Raw genomic sequence first — 15,097 nt, forward strand, 5'->3', positions numbered from 1 at the left:
TAAATGAGGAACTTTGAATTTTAACAGTGTTACACATCTGCTTAAACTAACTGAATTCCTGAGTAACGTCTCTTCTAAAGATCTCAGAATCATACACATTGTCCTTATACAATGAAATTAAGAGAGACATAAAATTACCTTCTGAAGGAAGTCTTCTGTACTCCAGGGTTTCTTTCCTACCTGAGGGGATGATAACAGTAGGACTCTATAATAGTTACACACACCATTTACCTCACTAACATCCTTTCTCAAAAGTGGGGAGTGTCAACAGCTTCAGATCATCAAACAGGACATTCTGCACCAAGGGGCTCAGTAGTTGTCAAAGAAAAACCTCAGTGATGGGAATTCTATCATACTTGAATTCCTCAGAAAGGGGATCTGAAGCTTTGGAACTGGAGCAAGAGACCCTGAGCAGAAGTTAGTGAGGGTGCCCTTACATTGGCAGAGGTATCATGCAAAGCTGGTCCCTCATTCTTCCATTCTACCAGCACCAGGAATTAGGACTGCTTTATGTATGATCTCTATCTGCACACTCCCAGGTTATGTGCTTTATTAGAAGATACTAATACAACCATCTCACCTGGGCTGAAATTTCAACCCCCCTCCATCCCACATACCATACAGACAACCAGGAAACACACACAGTGCACACACACACACACACACACACACACACACACACACAGATCCAGAATGAGGGAGAGAGAGAAGGAGAGAGAGAGAGAGAGAGAGAGAGAGAGAGAGAGAGAGAGAGAGCCCTATAGAGTTTTCCCTTTAATTCTTCTGTAAACTCCATGTCTAATATGAGAAGATGACTGGGATATTTTTGTTCTGATTTCCATTTCACTAGCATTTACTTTTGAAATTGTTTACAAATTAAAAAATGAATCATTAGTTAGTTTACAGATATTTAGAATGTACAGATATTAGAATGCACAGTGATCATTTCAAAGTCTATCTCTGATTCAAAGAGAAAATCTATGTAGAATGTGATACATTGACACTGTTTCAAAAAAAAAAAAAAAACTGAAAAAACCAAAAACTCCTTATGTCAAAAATTTGTGAGTTTCTCCTGATGACAAAAATCAAGCAGGAAGAAATTAAGCATCCTAAGTCTATTAGGCTTTTTTTTGTTTTGTTTTTATCTGTCAACCCCTTTGGGGCACATAGGAATTATGCTGAATGTGGAAGACATTGTATCAAATTACAGGTTTTAGTGACTTACTAGAGCATAAACAAAAATATTAAAATATTCCTCTAAAAGATGTAAAAGTCAAATATAGGTTGAAAATTTAAGGATTGGTAGGAACAGTGCTGCTCTCCTGGCATGCCCCCCTTCCTCTGCAGATGTGTCCCCCCGCCAAACCACAATGAACAGCGCAGAACAGTTTAATTGTTATAAATTTTATTAGAATAATAGAAAATCATACATACAGATAACCATAGGATACACACACAGGAATTTAAAGAGTAAAATTTAGACTTTTCAATATGAAACAGTATCTACATCTCATGGAGATAATATTAGTAGAAATAACAGAAAACAAGAGAACAGCCTTCTTGCAAAAGAAAATCTTAGGAACAAATTCTAGGGAGTCATCAGGAAATAAAAAAAGGCATAGTTCTGTTATATGTACCATAAAGCACAGGGATTAGAGAAAGAGTTTCCTCACATTTTGACTGGAAATAACAATGGTCATATGAAATCAACTAGTCATTCAGATTTCTTCTTGATATGTACAATATATACAGACCCTACAGAAAAACTAAAAAAAAATCATTCTCCTTTTTACATGGTGACCTTGTCTTAAATGGAATCTCTGAAGGAAAGGTGGCATACTGAAATGGTATCAGAATTCGGCTAATGTTAATGTTTCTTGAGAGCTAATACCATTGGTTTCAAATTTTGCTTCGTTTCACAATATGAAAAAATTCCAGCAAAATGTGAAATTGGTAGGTAAGTGGTAAAAAATTGATTTTGAATGTCTAGCACTCAGTCTTCTAATTTTCATATACCTTTTACATATTACTGCAAAGTCATATCTTCCACAGTCCTTTGAAAAACACATATTCACAGACTTAAGTCATCCAAATCAAAGTCAGCAACATCACCAACTTCTTTTACAAATTAAGTTGGGAATGGAAAAGCCTTCCTGACTCAGTGAGATAGAGAGAGGAATTTCATTAAAACACCATCTCTGCCATTCAAATAGAGAGAAGGCCCCTTAATGGAATCAGAAATTAGGAATGAAGAATTATATGCATTTTGTTTAATATTCGGGTTAAGATACAGTTTTTTTCCTTATTTTCTCTACTAGTGTTTGACAAAGACCGAAAGCTTATTTTTACATGGGAAGAGAATGAGTCCTAATTCTCTTTCCCATGTAATTTCACTTTAATTTTTGAGGAAGGATAACATTTATTAATTTCCATGTTCCATCTTTTACTTTGTAAATACCAACAAAAAGAAACAATGTTACAATCTTCACTCAGGTTAAATTTCCATCTTTGAAGAAGGCAGGTACATACATCCTAAGGAAAGTATGTGATGCCAGGGAGCTTCAAAGACATGCCTGGTTTGTGTCACCTTAGGAGGTTCACAGAAGATTCTGCAAAGGGACACTGCATGTGGGAGGAATCCATGCTTTCGTATTACTTTCTTTGTTTTTAGCAACACATTCTTGCAGTAAAGGCTGATAGAAGAAATATTGTCACCTCATTTTATAGAATAAATAAGTGAAAGATGAAAGGATAAAGTGACAAAGAAAATCTCATAGCCATACATGAGAACAATGAAGCAAATGTCACTTCCCCAAGCACAGAGGAACATTTTCTAACAATACTCCCTTCCTGGCCTCTCCCTGCCAGAATAACTGTGTATGAGCATTTTCCTCTGAGGAATTCAAATCAGCAATTTAAATATGATAGGCAATGTTGTAATAATGGGAAAGGAACATTCGGAATAAATAAGGAGATTTTTTTTAGTATAGAAAATCTGTGTGTGTGTGTGTGTGTGTGTGTGTGTGTGCTTGTGAATTTTTGTGTGCTGTGTGCACTGTGTATGTTCTATGTGTTTCTATATATCATGTGTGTGCTGTGTTTTTAATGTATCCTGTGTATGTGCCTCACACATAGGCAAGTGTTTAAACTTATAATATAAGAATATTTCTATCAAAAGTTTGTAGTATGTAATTTGCAAGTTCCTTTGGTTTACCAAGCAAATATTAAGGCATCTCAGATTCCTCTAAAAGGATTTACTGTTTTTATTAGATTCATATTTTACCTATAATGAAGTAGAAATTTAAAAACACATAGCTGAAAAAAACATGCATAATCACTGTTTCAGAAAGCACTTTTTTTGGGGTTAACCAATTAACTTTCCAGTAAATAATAAAAAAGGCCCTATTACCACAAAGCATTTACAATAAAGAACAGTAGGACAGATATGTAACCTGACACAGGGTGGATGTTAGAAATGGCTGACGTGGATCCTCTTGCATCCATACCTGCCAAGGATGATAAAGGGCTCATTAGCAAGGGCTGTAATCAGAACCCCGGAGATTGAATGTTTCTGTTCCCTCTAAAATTATGCTGAAATCCTGTCTTCAGTTGTAATGATATTCTAGAAGTACTAGTAGTAGTAGCAGCAGCAGCAGCAGAAGCAAAGGCCTTGCAGGTCATTAAGGCTTTGTACCCCAGCCTCTGCTTTCCAGGTAACAGAAGAATTTTAAGCATCGGCTTTGAACACTCCCCACACTTAAATTAGCATGTGAAAAAGCCAAGGCCACAGGGCAAGTACTTTCTCCAGGTCAAAAGAATGGATTATAAATTCTATCCTGATACCTGGGCCATCTAATTACCTAGCCAGGAGTCTGGCCACTCTTCTGAATCTTCTGAAGCCCAGCTAAGGGAGGAATAATTATCCCCTGAGTGAGATGATGGACTTTGCCTTCCCAGAAGCCCCTTAGTGAAGACACTGCCTTCCAAGAAGCAGCATGAAGCACAGCCTGTGGGAGCATGGAGCACTCCATGGAGCACAGCCATGTGACCTCCTCGCTTTTGAGTCCTAATTTTTTAACTTTTATTTTTATTTTTATTTTTATTTTTTTTTTATTGGCCAAAAGCCTAAGCAATTCCCATACCCTCTGGACACATTCTTTCTATAAGGCTCCCCATCTATTAATTCTATTCTATTCTATCCTATTATATTCTTTTATCTTATTAAAGCTGCTTGTTAGCCTCCATTGCAAAAAGCATGAGTTTTTCCTCTTCCTAGTCTCCATTTTCCTCCCCCAGGCAGCTGCCAGATTTACAGTTTGCCTGCCCTGTTTTTTTCCTAAACGTGAATAAAACTGTGTTCAAGCAAACTATTGAGTCCATTTCTAAATTCTTTTGTTGATAACACCAAGAATGAAACAGGTAATCAAGTTTCTTTGGTAAAATTTGGATCTGAAATGTTCTAAAAACATATATGATTCTGTAGGCACCTTCACCATGCATGGATTTTTTGAAATCATGTAGAATAAATTCCTGTAGTTATAAAACAACTAGATAATGACTTTTATAAAAGTAGTCTGATCTGGGTGATGCTGGTGGCATATCCCATTGATCCCAGGATCCAGGAGGCAGAGGCAGGACATGCTGGTCTACAAAGTAAGTCTCAGGACATCCAGGGTTACACTAGAAACCCTGTCTCATAACCTAATCCCTCCAAAAGAAAGCCAAAAACCAAACCAAACCAAACCAAAACCAAAACCAAAAAGCACCAAAAAACAAAAACAAACAAAAAACCAAAACAAAACAATACAACATACACAGACAATGTAGTTTGAATCAACTAAGACACACAAGAATGAAACTAAAGCCTGTTCTATCAAAGTTAAATCACAGCACAAGCCTAACCTATAATCACTGGCTGCTGAATACACAGAAGCTACTGATATATCCAAGGGTTAGTAAATGACTTCAGTCTTTTCATTTCATATACTTTAACTTTAGTTAAATTTGGAAAACAACTTCATTATTGTAAAAATGATTAGACTTAATTACAAACAACTGGTGAGATAATTTGATGGTTTAATTAAAAAAGATTCATGGGATAAAGGTTTAGAAATGTTGCTTATCTGCATACAGATACATTTTATGCATAATATGAATTATTATCATTGTAATGAAATCAATAGAAACTTCATTTTCAAAAACAACCCTGTATAGTCACCTGACTACACAAGATCACTAACAAGGCATGGTTTAGGTAGTTATCCTTGAATAAATAATTAAATATATATATACACACGTATATATGTATATGTACACACACACACACACATATATATATATATATGGAAGAAAGCAATAAAAGGGAAGTATTATCACCAAACTAAAACACTTCCCACTTATCTCTAAAGAAGCATAGTACTTAGTCCTGTTACTAGTCCAACTCTCTATATTGCCATTTAAACTGTAGCCCTCACATTATTAGATAATAAGGAACATGTGTTCCTTACTTCAGGGTTGAAATGATGAGATGGTTCAAAGATTAAGAACACTGCTCTTGGAGAGTAAGTTCAGTTCACAGCAACCCTGATAGGTTGCTCTCACAACTGCCTCTGATTCCACCTGCAGCTGGTTGGAAGGATGCCCTCTTTTGGCATGTGGCGGCAATTGCACTCATGTAAGCACACAAGAGCTCATGTGTGGACAATTTTTAATAGCTTAAAAAAAACCCTTAAAATACTCAGAATAGACATATTCTCTCTTGCTCTATTGAATTGCACAGACTTTCAGGATATTGCAGTCTGAAATGGCCTTTACAGAGTTAAGTGATGAAATAATTATTGGCCATTTTCTTAGGATAGATTGTGTTCTTTAGTCAAAATATTTTCACAGAGAATAAAATTTTCCTGAATTGCCAAATTTTCCTCTTTTCATTTGCTAATGCCAGTCACTTTATTTTCAATATTAAAGGCTGTGGTTGCAGTCTTGATTGCCCAGTACTATGGGCAAGGTGAATATCAAAACGTGGAATGAAGAGCGCATTTTATTTGTGTCACTGGGAAGCACAGTGTACAGTAAGACAGGATGGCCTTCATAGTACTGCAATTAATGCTGGAGAACTCACAGGGTTTCAAAATAAGGATAAAATTTATTTTGCCTCATCACTGAGGAAACATGCATGTAAGATTCTGTTTCCCTTTATTCAGAAATTGAAATTTCCATAGTCAAATACATTTCTTGGGATTTTTTAAGAGGAAAAGTTTGTGTGAAGCACCTGTGAAATTAAAAATAGATATTTTAAAACCTGTTTCTTTGTCCAGTAATTGTAAGTAGATTATGATCTTGGAAATTTGAATTTTTCTATCGAAGGAATTTATATTTTGCCTGTGATTAGAAATGGATGAACAATTGGAAGCAGACAGAATTTCACTATATAACTCAGGATATCCTTGAACTAATTTTGTAGCTTAGGTTGATCTGGAACTCAGAATTTTCCTGGTTGGAAATCTTGAGTCTAGAGATTGTTGGCTTGAACCTTTGTACCTGGAAATATTAAAAGTATGAAAACCTGTATATGGCTCAATGTCACCCTTGAGAAGTGTTTAGAAATTTGGCAGAAAAGTAGGAGGGGGTTAATGGGAGAATGGGTGGAGGGAAGAGGGCTTAGGGAACTTATGGGGAGGGGGAAACTGGGAAAGGGAAAATCATTTGGAATGTAAACATAGAATATAAAAATAAAAAAACCTGAAAAAATCAATTTTGCTTGCGCAGATAATTTCAAGGCAAATAAGGCAAAACTCAAAAGAAAGAGTTTAAACAATAAATTTTGGTAAATAGTGTTGAATGATGTTTCCTGACTTTTCTTCTCCCATGTTTTGCACCATTCTAAGGTGTTCTTTCTTTCATTACAGTACATGCCCCATGCATACCAAATGCATGCTGAGGAAAATGGATGGGCAGCACACCAATCACTGATTTATTATAGGGTTCAACCACAGTGATGAAAGTTAAGGGGAGAATGAGTTCAACCACCTTACCTGTTATTCTTGGAATCCTGATCTGCTCACTACTGGTGCCATCTCCTCCATCTGTGGTGGCCTTGACTTCAATAATGTAGTCTTCTTTAATAGGCAGCAACAGTTCAGCTGAAGTTTTATTTGTGTTCAGCACTTGTACATTATTCTGATTGCTAGACCTATAGAAAACCTAGAAGACATAAATAAACCCACTTTTATGGGTTCTATGTCTTTCACATCCCTATAATATAAAGACTCCATGTTAGGTCTTACACATGAATAAACATTCTGGAACTATCAGGTTCTCAAAACTGAGGAGGTTGGGTGAATACCATACTTTTTCCATGGAAAAATATCAGGTTAGGCATTGATGAGTGGGGTAGATTAAAAACACAGGAAGATTATAGAATATGTGAAATGAGAAGGAGCTAATTGTTACAGAGTCTGATTGAAGCCTCTCCCCATGCTTGAAGCAAAAATTTTGAGCCATTTATATTTGTTGTAAAGTGTGTCCACATAAAGCTAACATTCTGTTTCTTATAGATATTTTGTATAAAGTAACAATGAACCAGGATTAATGAGGAATGTATAAAAACTTGGGAAGAGCCTCATTCCTTTCAAAAGTCATTTCCTAAGCATTATAAACAAAACTGTTATCTTTATATAAAGCAAATAGCCCCTAGTTCCCAGAATTGTAGTGAGATAGACTTATTTTACCAGTTGTGATTCCATTAGTTGCCTCTCATGAAATTCCTGACAATCTCATTTAAGCTTGCTTCTTAGCAACATTGTGACTACAGTAATTTCAAGGGGCAATAATATCTTATATGATTATTATAAAAACCAATAAACTTGAACATCCTTTGAGAAAATGGTAGCTGCATTTAGGATGTGTTTTATTTCTGTGAGTATTCTTAATGTAATCCACATTCATGCTTTAGAGTCCATCTTAACTCCATTCTGGGCACCTGTCTTTCTTTAACTCTAAAGCTTAAGTCTATTAATGCATCATTACTAACCCAACATTGATTCAGAGATTGGATAGAACTGAAGTTCTTTGAAGTTGTAAATATAGCTTCCTTGTGCCCAAATCCCTAAAAGTTTAGGGATCTACTCAGGTTGCTAAGGATAGAAGTAGGCAGTCATTCTTTCTGTCTCTGCTCACCCCCAATGGGTGCAGCATAACAGACAGAGCCATTAGGAATGTATCTTTGGTTGTAGAAGGCAAGTAATCATGGGCAATCATTACAGCTGTTTTGAAAATAGAATCTGGTGAGCATTGAAACTAAATAATAAATGTTATGACCATCATGCTTGAGTTCCTTATGAAGCAAAATTATGTCACATAACTATATTTAACAAATCAGATATTTTCAGAAAATGATCACTTTAGGAAAAGATTAATAGTTATGTAAAAACTATTACATAATCAGAGATTAAGAAACCATATGAGCACTATTTTATAAATAAACTTTCCACTTAGCTTTCCTCAGAGCATGTTTGCACAGGTAGGAAATGTGACGTCTGAGCCACAACTGACCTTGTAGCCTGTTACTTCTGATTCATTTTCCATGGCTGTCACTTGGTCCCAGTTAAGCAGCACCTTAGTGTCTGTAGCATTCCAAACGACATTTCCTGGTGGCTGACTGGGAGCTTGAAATGCAAAAGGAGAGATTAAAACTGATTTGGGCACAAAGTTGTATTTCAGACAGAGCAGACAAGTAAATATTCTCAGAGGCTTATGGAAGAAAAGGACTCTCCTTGATAATCCATGGTGCAGAGACCGAAAGAGACAAAACCAAAGAGGCACTTTAAATGTTTCCTTAAACATTTTAAGGAAAGGCTACCACGTTTAAATTTAGAGAAAAATTGGCTTCATTATACCACAGGATACCATATGGTAGGATACCTTATGATGCCATACCATACTATACCATACCATACCATACCATACCATACCATACCATACCATACCATACCATGCCCATACCATACCCATACCTAGAAAATGTTGAAAACATAAGTCAGTTCATTTTTCTACCACTAGAGGGCGCATGTTGATGAGTCAAGCCGGACAGCCATGGGACTTGTTTTGACACCTACTAGAAGTTGAGAGAAATTGCCAAATGAGCAGATTAAAGTCACAGGAAATGAAGTGTGGATGATTTTTAAGCCAGTCTCCTCATATGATGAGATGGGCAAAATGAGAGGCAATAAAAAATCAGGATTACATAGATTCATTCTCATGAAGTAATAGCTATAACCATGAAAAATCACAGCAGAGAGTCGATATTTTAAAGTCTTCATTTTCTAAATTTAAATCAGTTTTTGAGAAAAATAATGCAAAGGGCTAAAAAAGTTAATGAGAACTGCATCAGAGAATTAATGAAACTGTGGATTTTATAGACTTGAATTTACAGTTACTTCCTTTACAAGAACATGAGATAGGAAAATTATTTAGGTTAGGTGTAGGGGTGTCTGTTGTGTGGTGTTTATGTCTGTGGTGCATAGGATGTAGTGAAAAGTGACAGGTTCCATTTGTTTACTGGCGAACACAAGGGACACAAAAGCTCAGTTTCTATTCAATCACAAAACGACAAAAATATTACTCATTTGTCAACAGCATAACAATTGCCTAAAACAGCATTGAAACAGTTTATCCTTGTACATTGAAACATAACCTGTGATTTCAACAACTGTATTTGTAATGGAAAAAGGAAGACTGTATTTCCAGAGAAATTTCTGATCATCATTAACTCATGCCATAAGGGAAATACCGCTAGATTTACAGATGGAAGAGCTCTCAGATGTATTATGGGATGAATAACCCCAAACACGATGGTATTGGTTGCACATTCTTTTGTTTTTGGTTTGTGTGTGTGTGTGTGTGTGTGTCCTTACTAACATGATTCCATGTAGTTTTAAGTGGTTTCTGACTGGATATTAACAATGAGATTAAGTCAGCTAAGACTGAGCTGCAGGGCTGCCATAACATAATCAACGGTAGCTACTTAGGGTTGAAATATTACTCAGTGAGTTCTACTCACTCTATCCAGATGTCATGAAAATAAAAGGTTTCTTTTTTCCCTCCCATGTCTGAGTACTCTCCCTCATTCAGTTCTTTTCACTGTTTGCTTACTTACTCATTTTCTTTATTTTTTAAAAAATATACATATTACTTATGCATATGTTTATGTCTATATGTTTTCAATTTTGACTGTGTGCACGCATATAGTGCCTGTGTACAGACACCCACAGAAGCCGGAAGAAGGCACCAGATTCCCTGGAACTGAATTTATAGGGTACTGTAAATCACAGAAGCCCTTGCAGGGGCTGGAAAGAGAACTTACATTCTGTGGAAGAGCAACAGGTCCTAACTACTGAAACATCTCTCCAATCCCTATTTTTACTTTTTTATAATTTGAATGCTAAAATAAAGAAAAAAACAAATATAATGTTTAGCATTATTTCAAGCAATGATACAAGAGTCAGATTTATATGCTAGTCAAATTTTGTATGTGATTTAGAATAGAACTAATGGCTCCCTTTTAATTTTTAAAATATTAGAAATGGCACGTCGGCTCTCTTTCTACCACTGTTAACAACACAACTGTCTCGGAAATTCTTAACCAGACAACCACTCTTTTAGGCCCAAGCTTACAAATCAGTGCTTAGTAACCACCTTTGACTAGTTAGGCAACACAGAATGTGCGGAAGCCCTCAGCTCTACTCTCTCTGCTTCCGGATCCAGATCAGCCTGGGCGGCAGCACCACATCTCCAAGTCCTGCAAGTGGCTAGCTGGGCTTCCGGGCGGCCAGCTGGGAGAAGTCAGTGTGCGCCAGTGAATCCAGCGGGCCCCAGCGGGAGCCTTCGGGTGCCTGCTTTGGGATCTGAACAGCCTGGGCAGCAGCACCCTGTCTACAAGCAGTGCAGGAGGTAAGCTGTGCACCAGAGGCCAACTGGGAAGGGGCAGCTTGCACTGGTGAGTCCAGCACTGACAAGACAAACTAACACCAGTGAGAGCTAGATGGCAAAAGGCAAACACAGGAACGTCACTAACAGAAATCAAGGCAATATGGCAACATCTGAACCCAATTCTCCTCTACCAACATGTCCTGGATACCCCATCACACCAGTAAAACAAGATTTGGATTTAAAATCACTGGTCATGATGCTGTGTTTGGTTTTCTAACTTTTCAACATTTGCTTTATTAGAGATTTTATTTTTTCCTATAGATGTCTGTCTGCAAAGAGCTACTGACAGTGGCATGTCTATACCTAGGTAAAGGTATAAGACACTTTTTTCCAGAGCAGAAGACACTTTTTTCAATGGGAAAACAGTTTCAAAAATGGCTGCCTATTATCAAGGTGAGATACTATACATTTATGGTGGTCTGGTTTTATTCTTGGTGCTGTGATCAAACCCCTTGTCAAAATAGCAACAAGGTGCAGAAGATTTATCTTATTTCACACTCTCAGGTCACAGATGATTATTGTGAGGAAGTTAAGGCAGATCATTGTAGCAACAAGTTCTATCCCATCCACAGCAGAGAGAAATGGAAACACACATGCTTCCTACTCACTCGGCTAGCTTTCTGTGCTCTTGTACAGTTCACGCCCCAAATACCAGGAAATGGTACCACTTGCTTCAGGGCAGATCAGTTAACATAGTCAAGACATCCTGCTGACTTCTGAGTTTCCCACAAGCCAACCTGATCTAGACATTCCAATGACAACACTCTTTCCCAAGGTGATTCTAAATTTTGTCAATTGACAATTAAGCCAAACGTCTCATCTGCCTATATGATTTATAGGTAATGAAATAGAAAGCCAAAGAGAAAACATCCATAAGATAAATATCTGGGAGGTACATCTGAAGAGCTGGTATGATGATGTTTTTGAGTTAAGGGATGGTAACCGGCTCTTATTTTTACTCCATGATTTCTCTCTGCAAAGTTGTATAATGAGTGTATTTCAATGGTATGATATATTATAGAGGCTGTTGATGTAGTGGGCATTATTGCCTGCAGTTTTTAAGGGTGATATTTACATAGTGATGATAAAGACATTAGAATTTCCTTTGGAAATATGGAATTTTAAGAGTGCATGACTGCTGTGGTCAGTTATACAGAAATCAGTATGTTTTTCTACTCTTTTTTTCTTGACCACCTAGTGATAAAAAGAGGATATCCTTGCAAGTAAATGCTAGAACCAGTATTTGAAAAGTACATTTTGCACTAAGACACTAATTGAGAAGACCATCACCATTTTGAATTAGGCTGGCTAAACAAGTGAGATTCTGAGAAAAGGAAATAACACATAGTCACTTTCTATTCAATACTGAGATACATATTGTCCCAAGCACTGTTAGAAACAGACCATACAATAAAAAATCTGTTCTGTTAATGATTTATTTTATTAAGTATATATATACTTAATAAATATAATACGTATATATAATAAATAATGATTTATTTATTTTTAAATTTTTATTTATTGAAAAGTGAAGTAAAAACACTTTATGATAAAATTAAAAATTTACATGGAAAATATTTCAGATAAACACGTTAAAATTGACAATTTCATGGAAAATTAAGGAGTAAAGTGGTAGACATGTAAAACATTGCTAAATTAATTGAAATATGGGATAAAAATATTTTATGATAGAATTGAAGATTTACGTAGAAAATATTTCTGATAAAATTATAGAAAATGTAGAAAACATGTTAGAATTGAAGATTATCATGGAAAATTTTATATAGATATAATAATGGTAGGCATAAAAATATTCCTAAATTGATTAAAAGTGGAATTATAAACATTTTCTGATAAATTTGAAGATTTACATGGAAAACATTTCTGATAAAATTGTAGAAATATATAGAAAAACATGTTAAAATTAAAGATTACCATGGAAATTATATAGATAAAATGATAGGCATAAAGATAATTCTAAGTTGATTGAAGGTAGAATTATAAACATTTTCAGATAACATTGAAGATTTACATGGAAAATATTTATGGTAAAATTCAAGAAATAAATAGACAAATACTATAAAATTGACTATTTCATGGAAAATTTTACATAAAAATGGTTGATGTAAAACCTCTTTCTAAATTAATTGAAGGTAGAATTAGAAATATTGGTGAAAAAAATCAAAGATTTACATTGGAAACATTTCTGATAAAATGGAGGAAGTATATAGAAAGACATTAAAGTTGAAGATTATCACGAAAAATAATGCAGATAAAATTGTAGACATAAAAGAAATTACTAAATTAATTAAAAGGGGAGTTACATACATTTTCTGATAAAATTGAGGATATACATGAGAAATATTTAATTAGTCTATGTCTTTTTATTGGGGAATTGAGTCCATTGTTGTTAAGAGATATTAAGGAATAGTGATTGTTGCTTCCTGTTAATTTGATGTTATATTTATGTTTGTGTGGATATCTTCTTTTGCATTTGATGAAAGATTACTTTTTTGCTTTTTCTAGGGTGTAGTTTCCCTCCTTGTGTTGACATTATCCATCAATTATCTTTTGTAGGGCTGGATTTGTAGACAGATATTGTGCAAATTTGGTTTTATCATGGAATATCTTGGTTTCTCCATCTATGATGATTGAGAGTTTTGCTGGGTATAGTAGCCATGGCTGGCATTTGTGTTCTCTTAGGGTCTGTATGAGTTCTGCTCAGGATCATCTAGCTTTCATCCTCTCTGGTGAGAAGTCTGGTGTAATTCTGATTGGTCTTCCTTTATAAGTTACTTGCTCTTTTTCCCTTACTGCTTTTAATATTCTTTCTTTGTTTAGTGAATTTGGTGTTTTGATTATTATATGCTGGGAGGAGTTTCTGCTCTGGTGTAGTCTGTTTGGAGTTCTGAAGGCTTCTTGTATGTTCACGGCATCTCTTTTTCTAGGTTAGGGAAGTTTTCTTCTACAATTTACTGGGCCTATAAGATGTAAATCCTTGCTCTCGTCTATACCTATAATCCTTAGGTTTGGTCTTCTCATTGTGTCCTGGATTTCCTGGATGTTTTAAGTTACCAGCTTTATGCATTTTGCATTTTCTTTGACTGTTGAGTCAATGTTTTTGATGGTATCTTGAGCACCTGAGGTTCTTTCTTCTATCTCTTGTATACTGTTGTTAATGCTTGCATCTATGACTCCTGGATTCTTTCCAAGGTTTTCTATCTCCAGAGATGTCTCATTTTGTGATTTCTTTATTGTTTCTATTTCCACTTTTAGATCCTGGATGGTTTTGTTCAGTTTCTTCACTTCATTGTTTGTGTTTTGCTGTAATTCTTTAAGGAATTTTTGTGTTTCTTCAAGGGCTTCTGCTTGTTGACCCATGATCTCCTGTATTTCTTTAAGGGATTTTTGTGTTTCCTCTTTAAGGGCTTTTGCCTGTTGACAGATGTTCTTCTGTATTTCTTTAAGGGAGTTATTTAAGTCTTTCTTGAAGCCCTCTATCAGCATCATGGGATATGATTTTAAATCCAACTCTTGCTTTTCTGTGTGTTGGGGTATCTGGGACTTGCTGTGATGGGAGAACTGGGTTCTGATGTTGCCATGTGGCCTTGGTTTCTGTGGGTAGGGTTCTTGTGCTTGCCTTTCACCATCCGGTGCTAGTTGGTATTCTTGTCTCTGGTTGGAGTTTGTTCCTCCAGTGGGTCTGTAAGCCTGTGTCCTTACTCTTCTGAGCTCAAAGGTGAAAGCACTGCTGGGAGATCTCTCGCTCCTGGCGGGTTATGCACAGAAGGCTGTGGAGTCTCCTGGCTCCCTGGCCTATTTTATTAATTTTAATTATGCATATGTTTGAGCCTATGGGAATATTTCCAAGGAGATTTAGTTGACATGGAAAACCACCCTGAATTTGAACACCACCATTCTGTGGGCTGGGGTCCCGAATTCAGAAAAAATGAAAGGAAGGAAAAGCCAGCTCTACACCAGCATTCACTGCTCTCTTCTCCCTGATTGTGGATGAAATGTGCCCATTCTCCTTGCACAGTCAACTTTACAGCCCATGAAACTAAGACAAAACAAACACTCCCTGAGGTTTCCCTGGATTTTTTCCACA

The 15,097-nt window shown here is 36.0% G+C and overlaps 1 protein-coding gene across 1 annotated transcript in view; it reads right to left on the reverse strand.

Moving 5' to 3' along the window:
- Positions 1–1,448: 1,448 nt before the first annotated feature.
- Cntn3 (contactin 3) overlaps positions 1,449–15,097 on the reverse strand; it is a 401,246-nt gene continuing 387,597 nt past the window's right edge. The window contains exons 21-23 of the mRNA XM_052174442.1: positions 8,554–8,666; positions 7,035–7,203; positions 1,449–3,506 (exon numbers count right to left, since the gene is read on the reverse strand). Of these exons, the coding sequence (XP_052030402.1) occupies positions 3,406–3,506; positions 7,035–7,203; positions 8,554–8,666 (383 nt within the window). The 3' untranslated portion in view covers positions 1,449–3,405. The remainder of the gene's footprint in view (positions 3,507–7,034; positions 7,204–8,553; positions 8,667–15,097) is intronic.

This window comes from Apodemus sylvaticus, chromosome 2 (assembly GCF_947179515.1).
Source record: "Apodemus sylvaticus chromosome 2, mApoSyl1.1, whole genome shotgun sequence".
NCBI lineage: Eukaryota > Metazoa > Chordata > Mammalia > Rodentia > Muridae > Apodemus > Apodemus sylvaticus.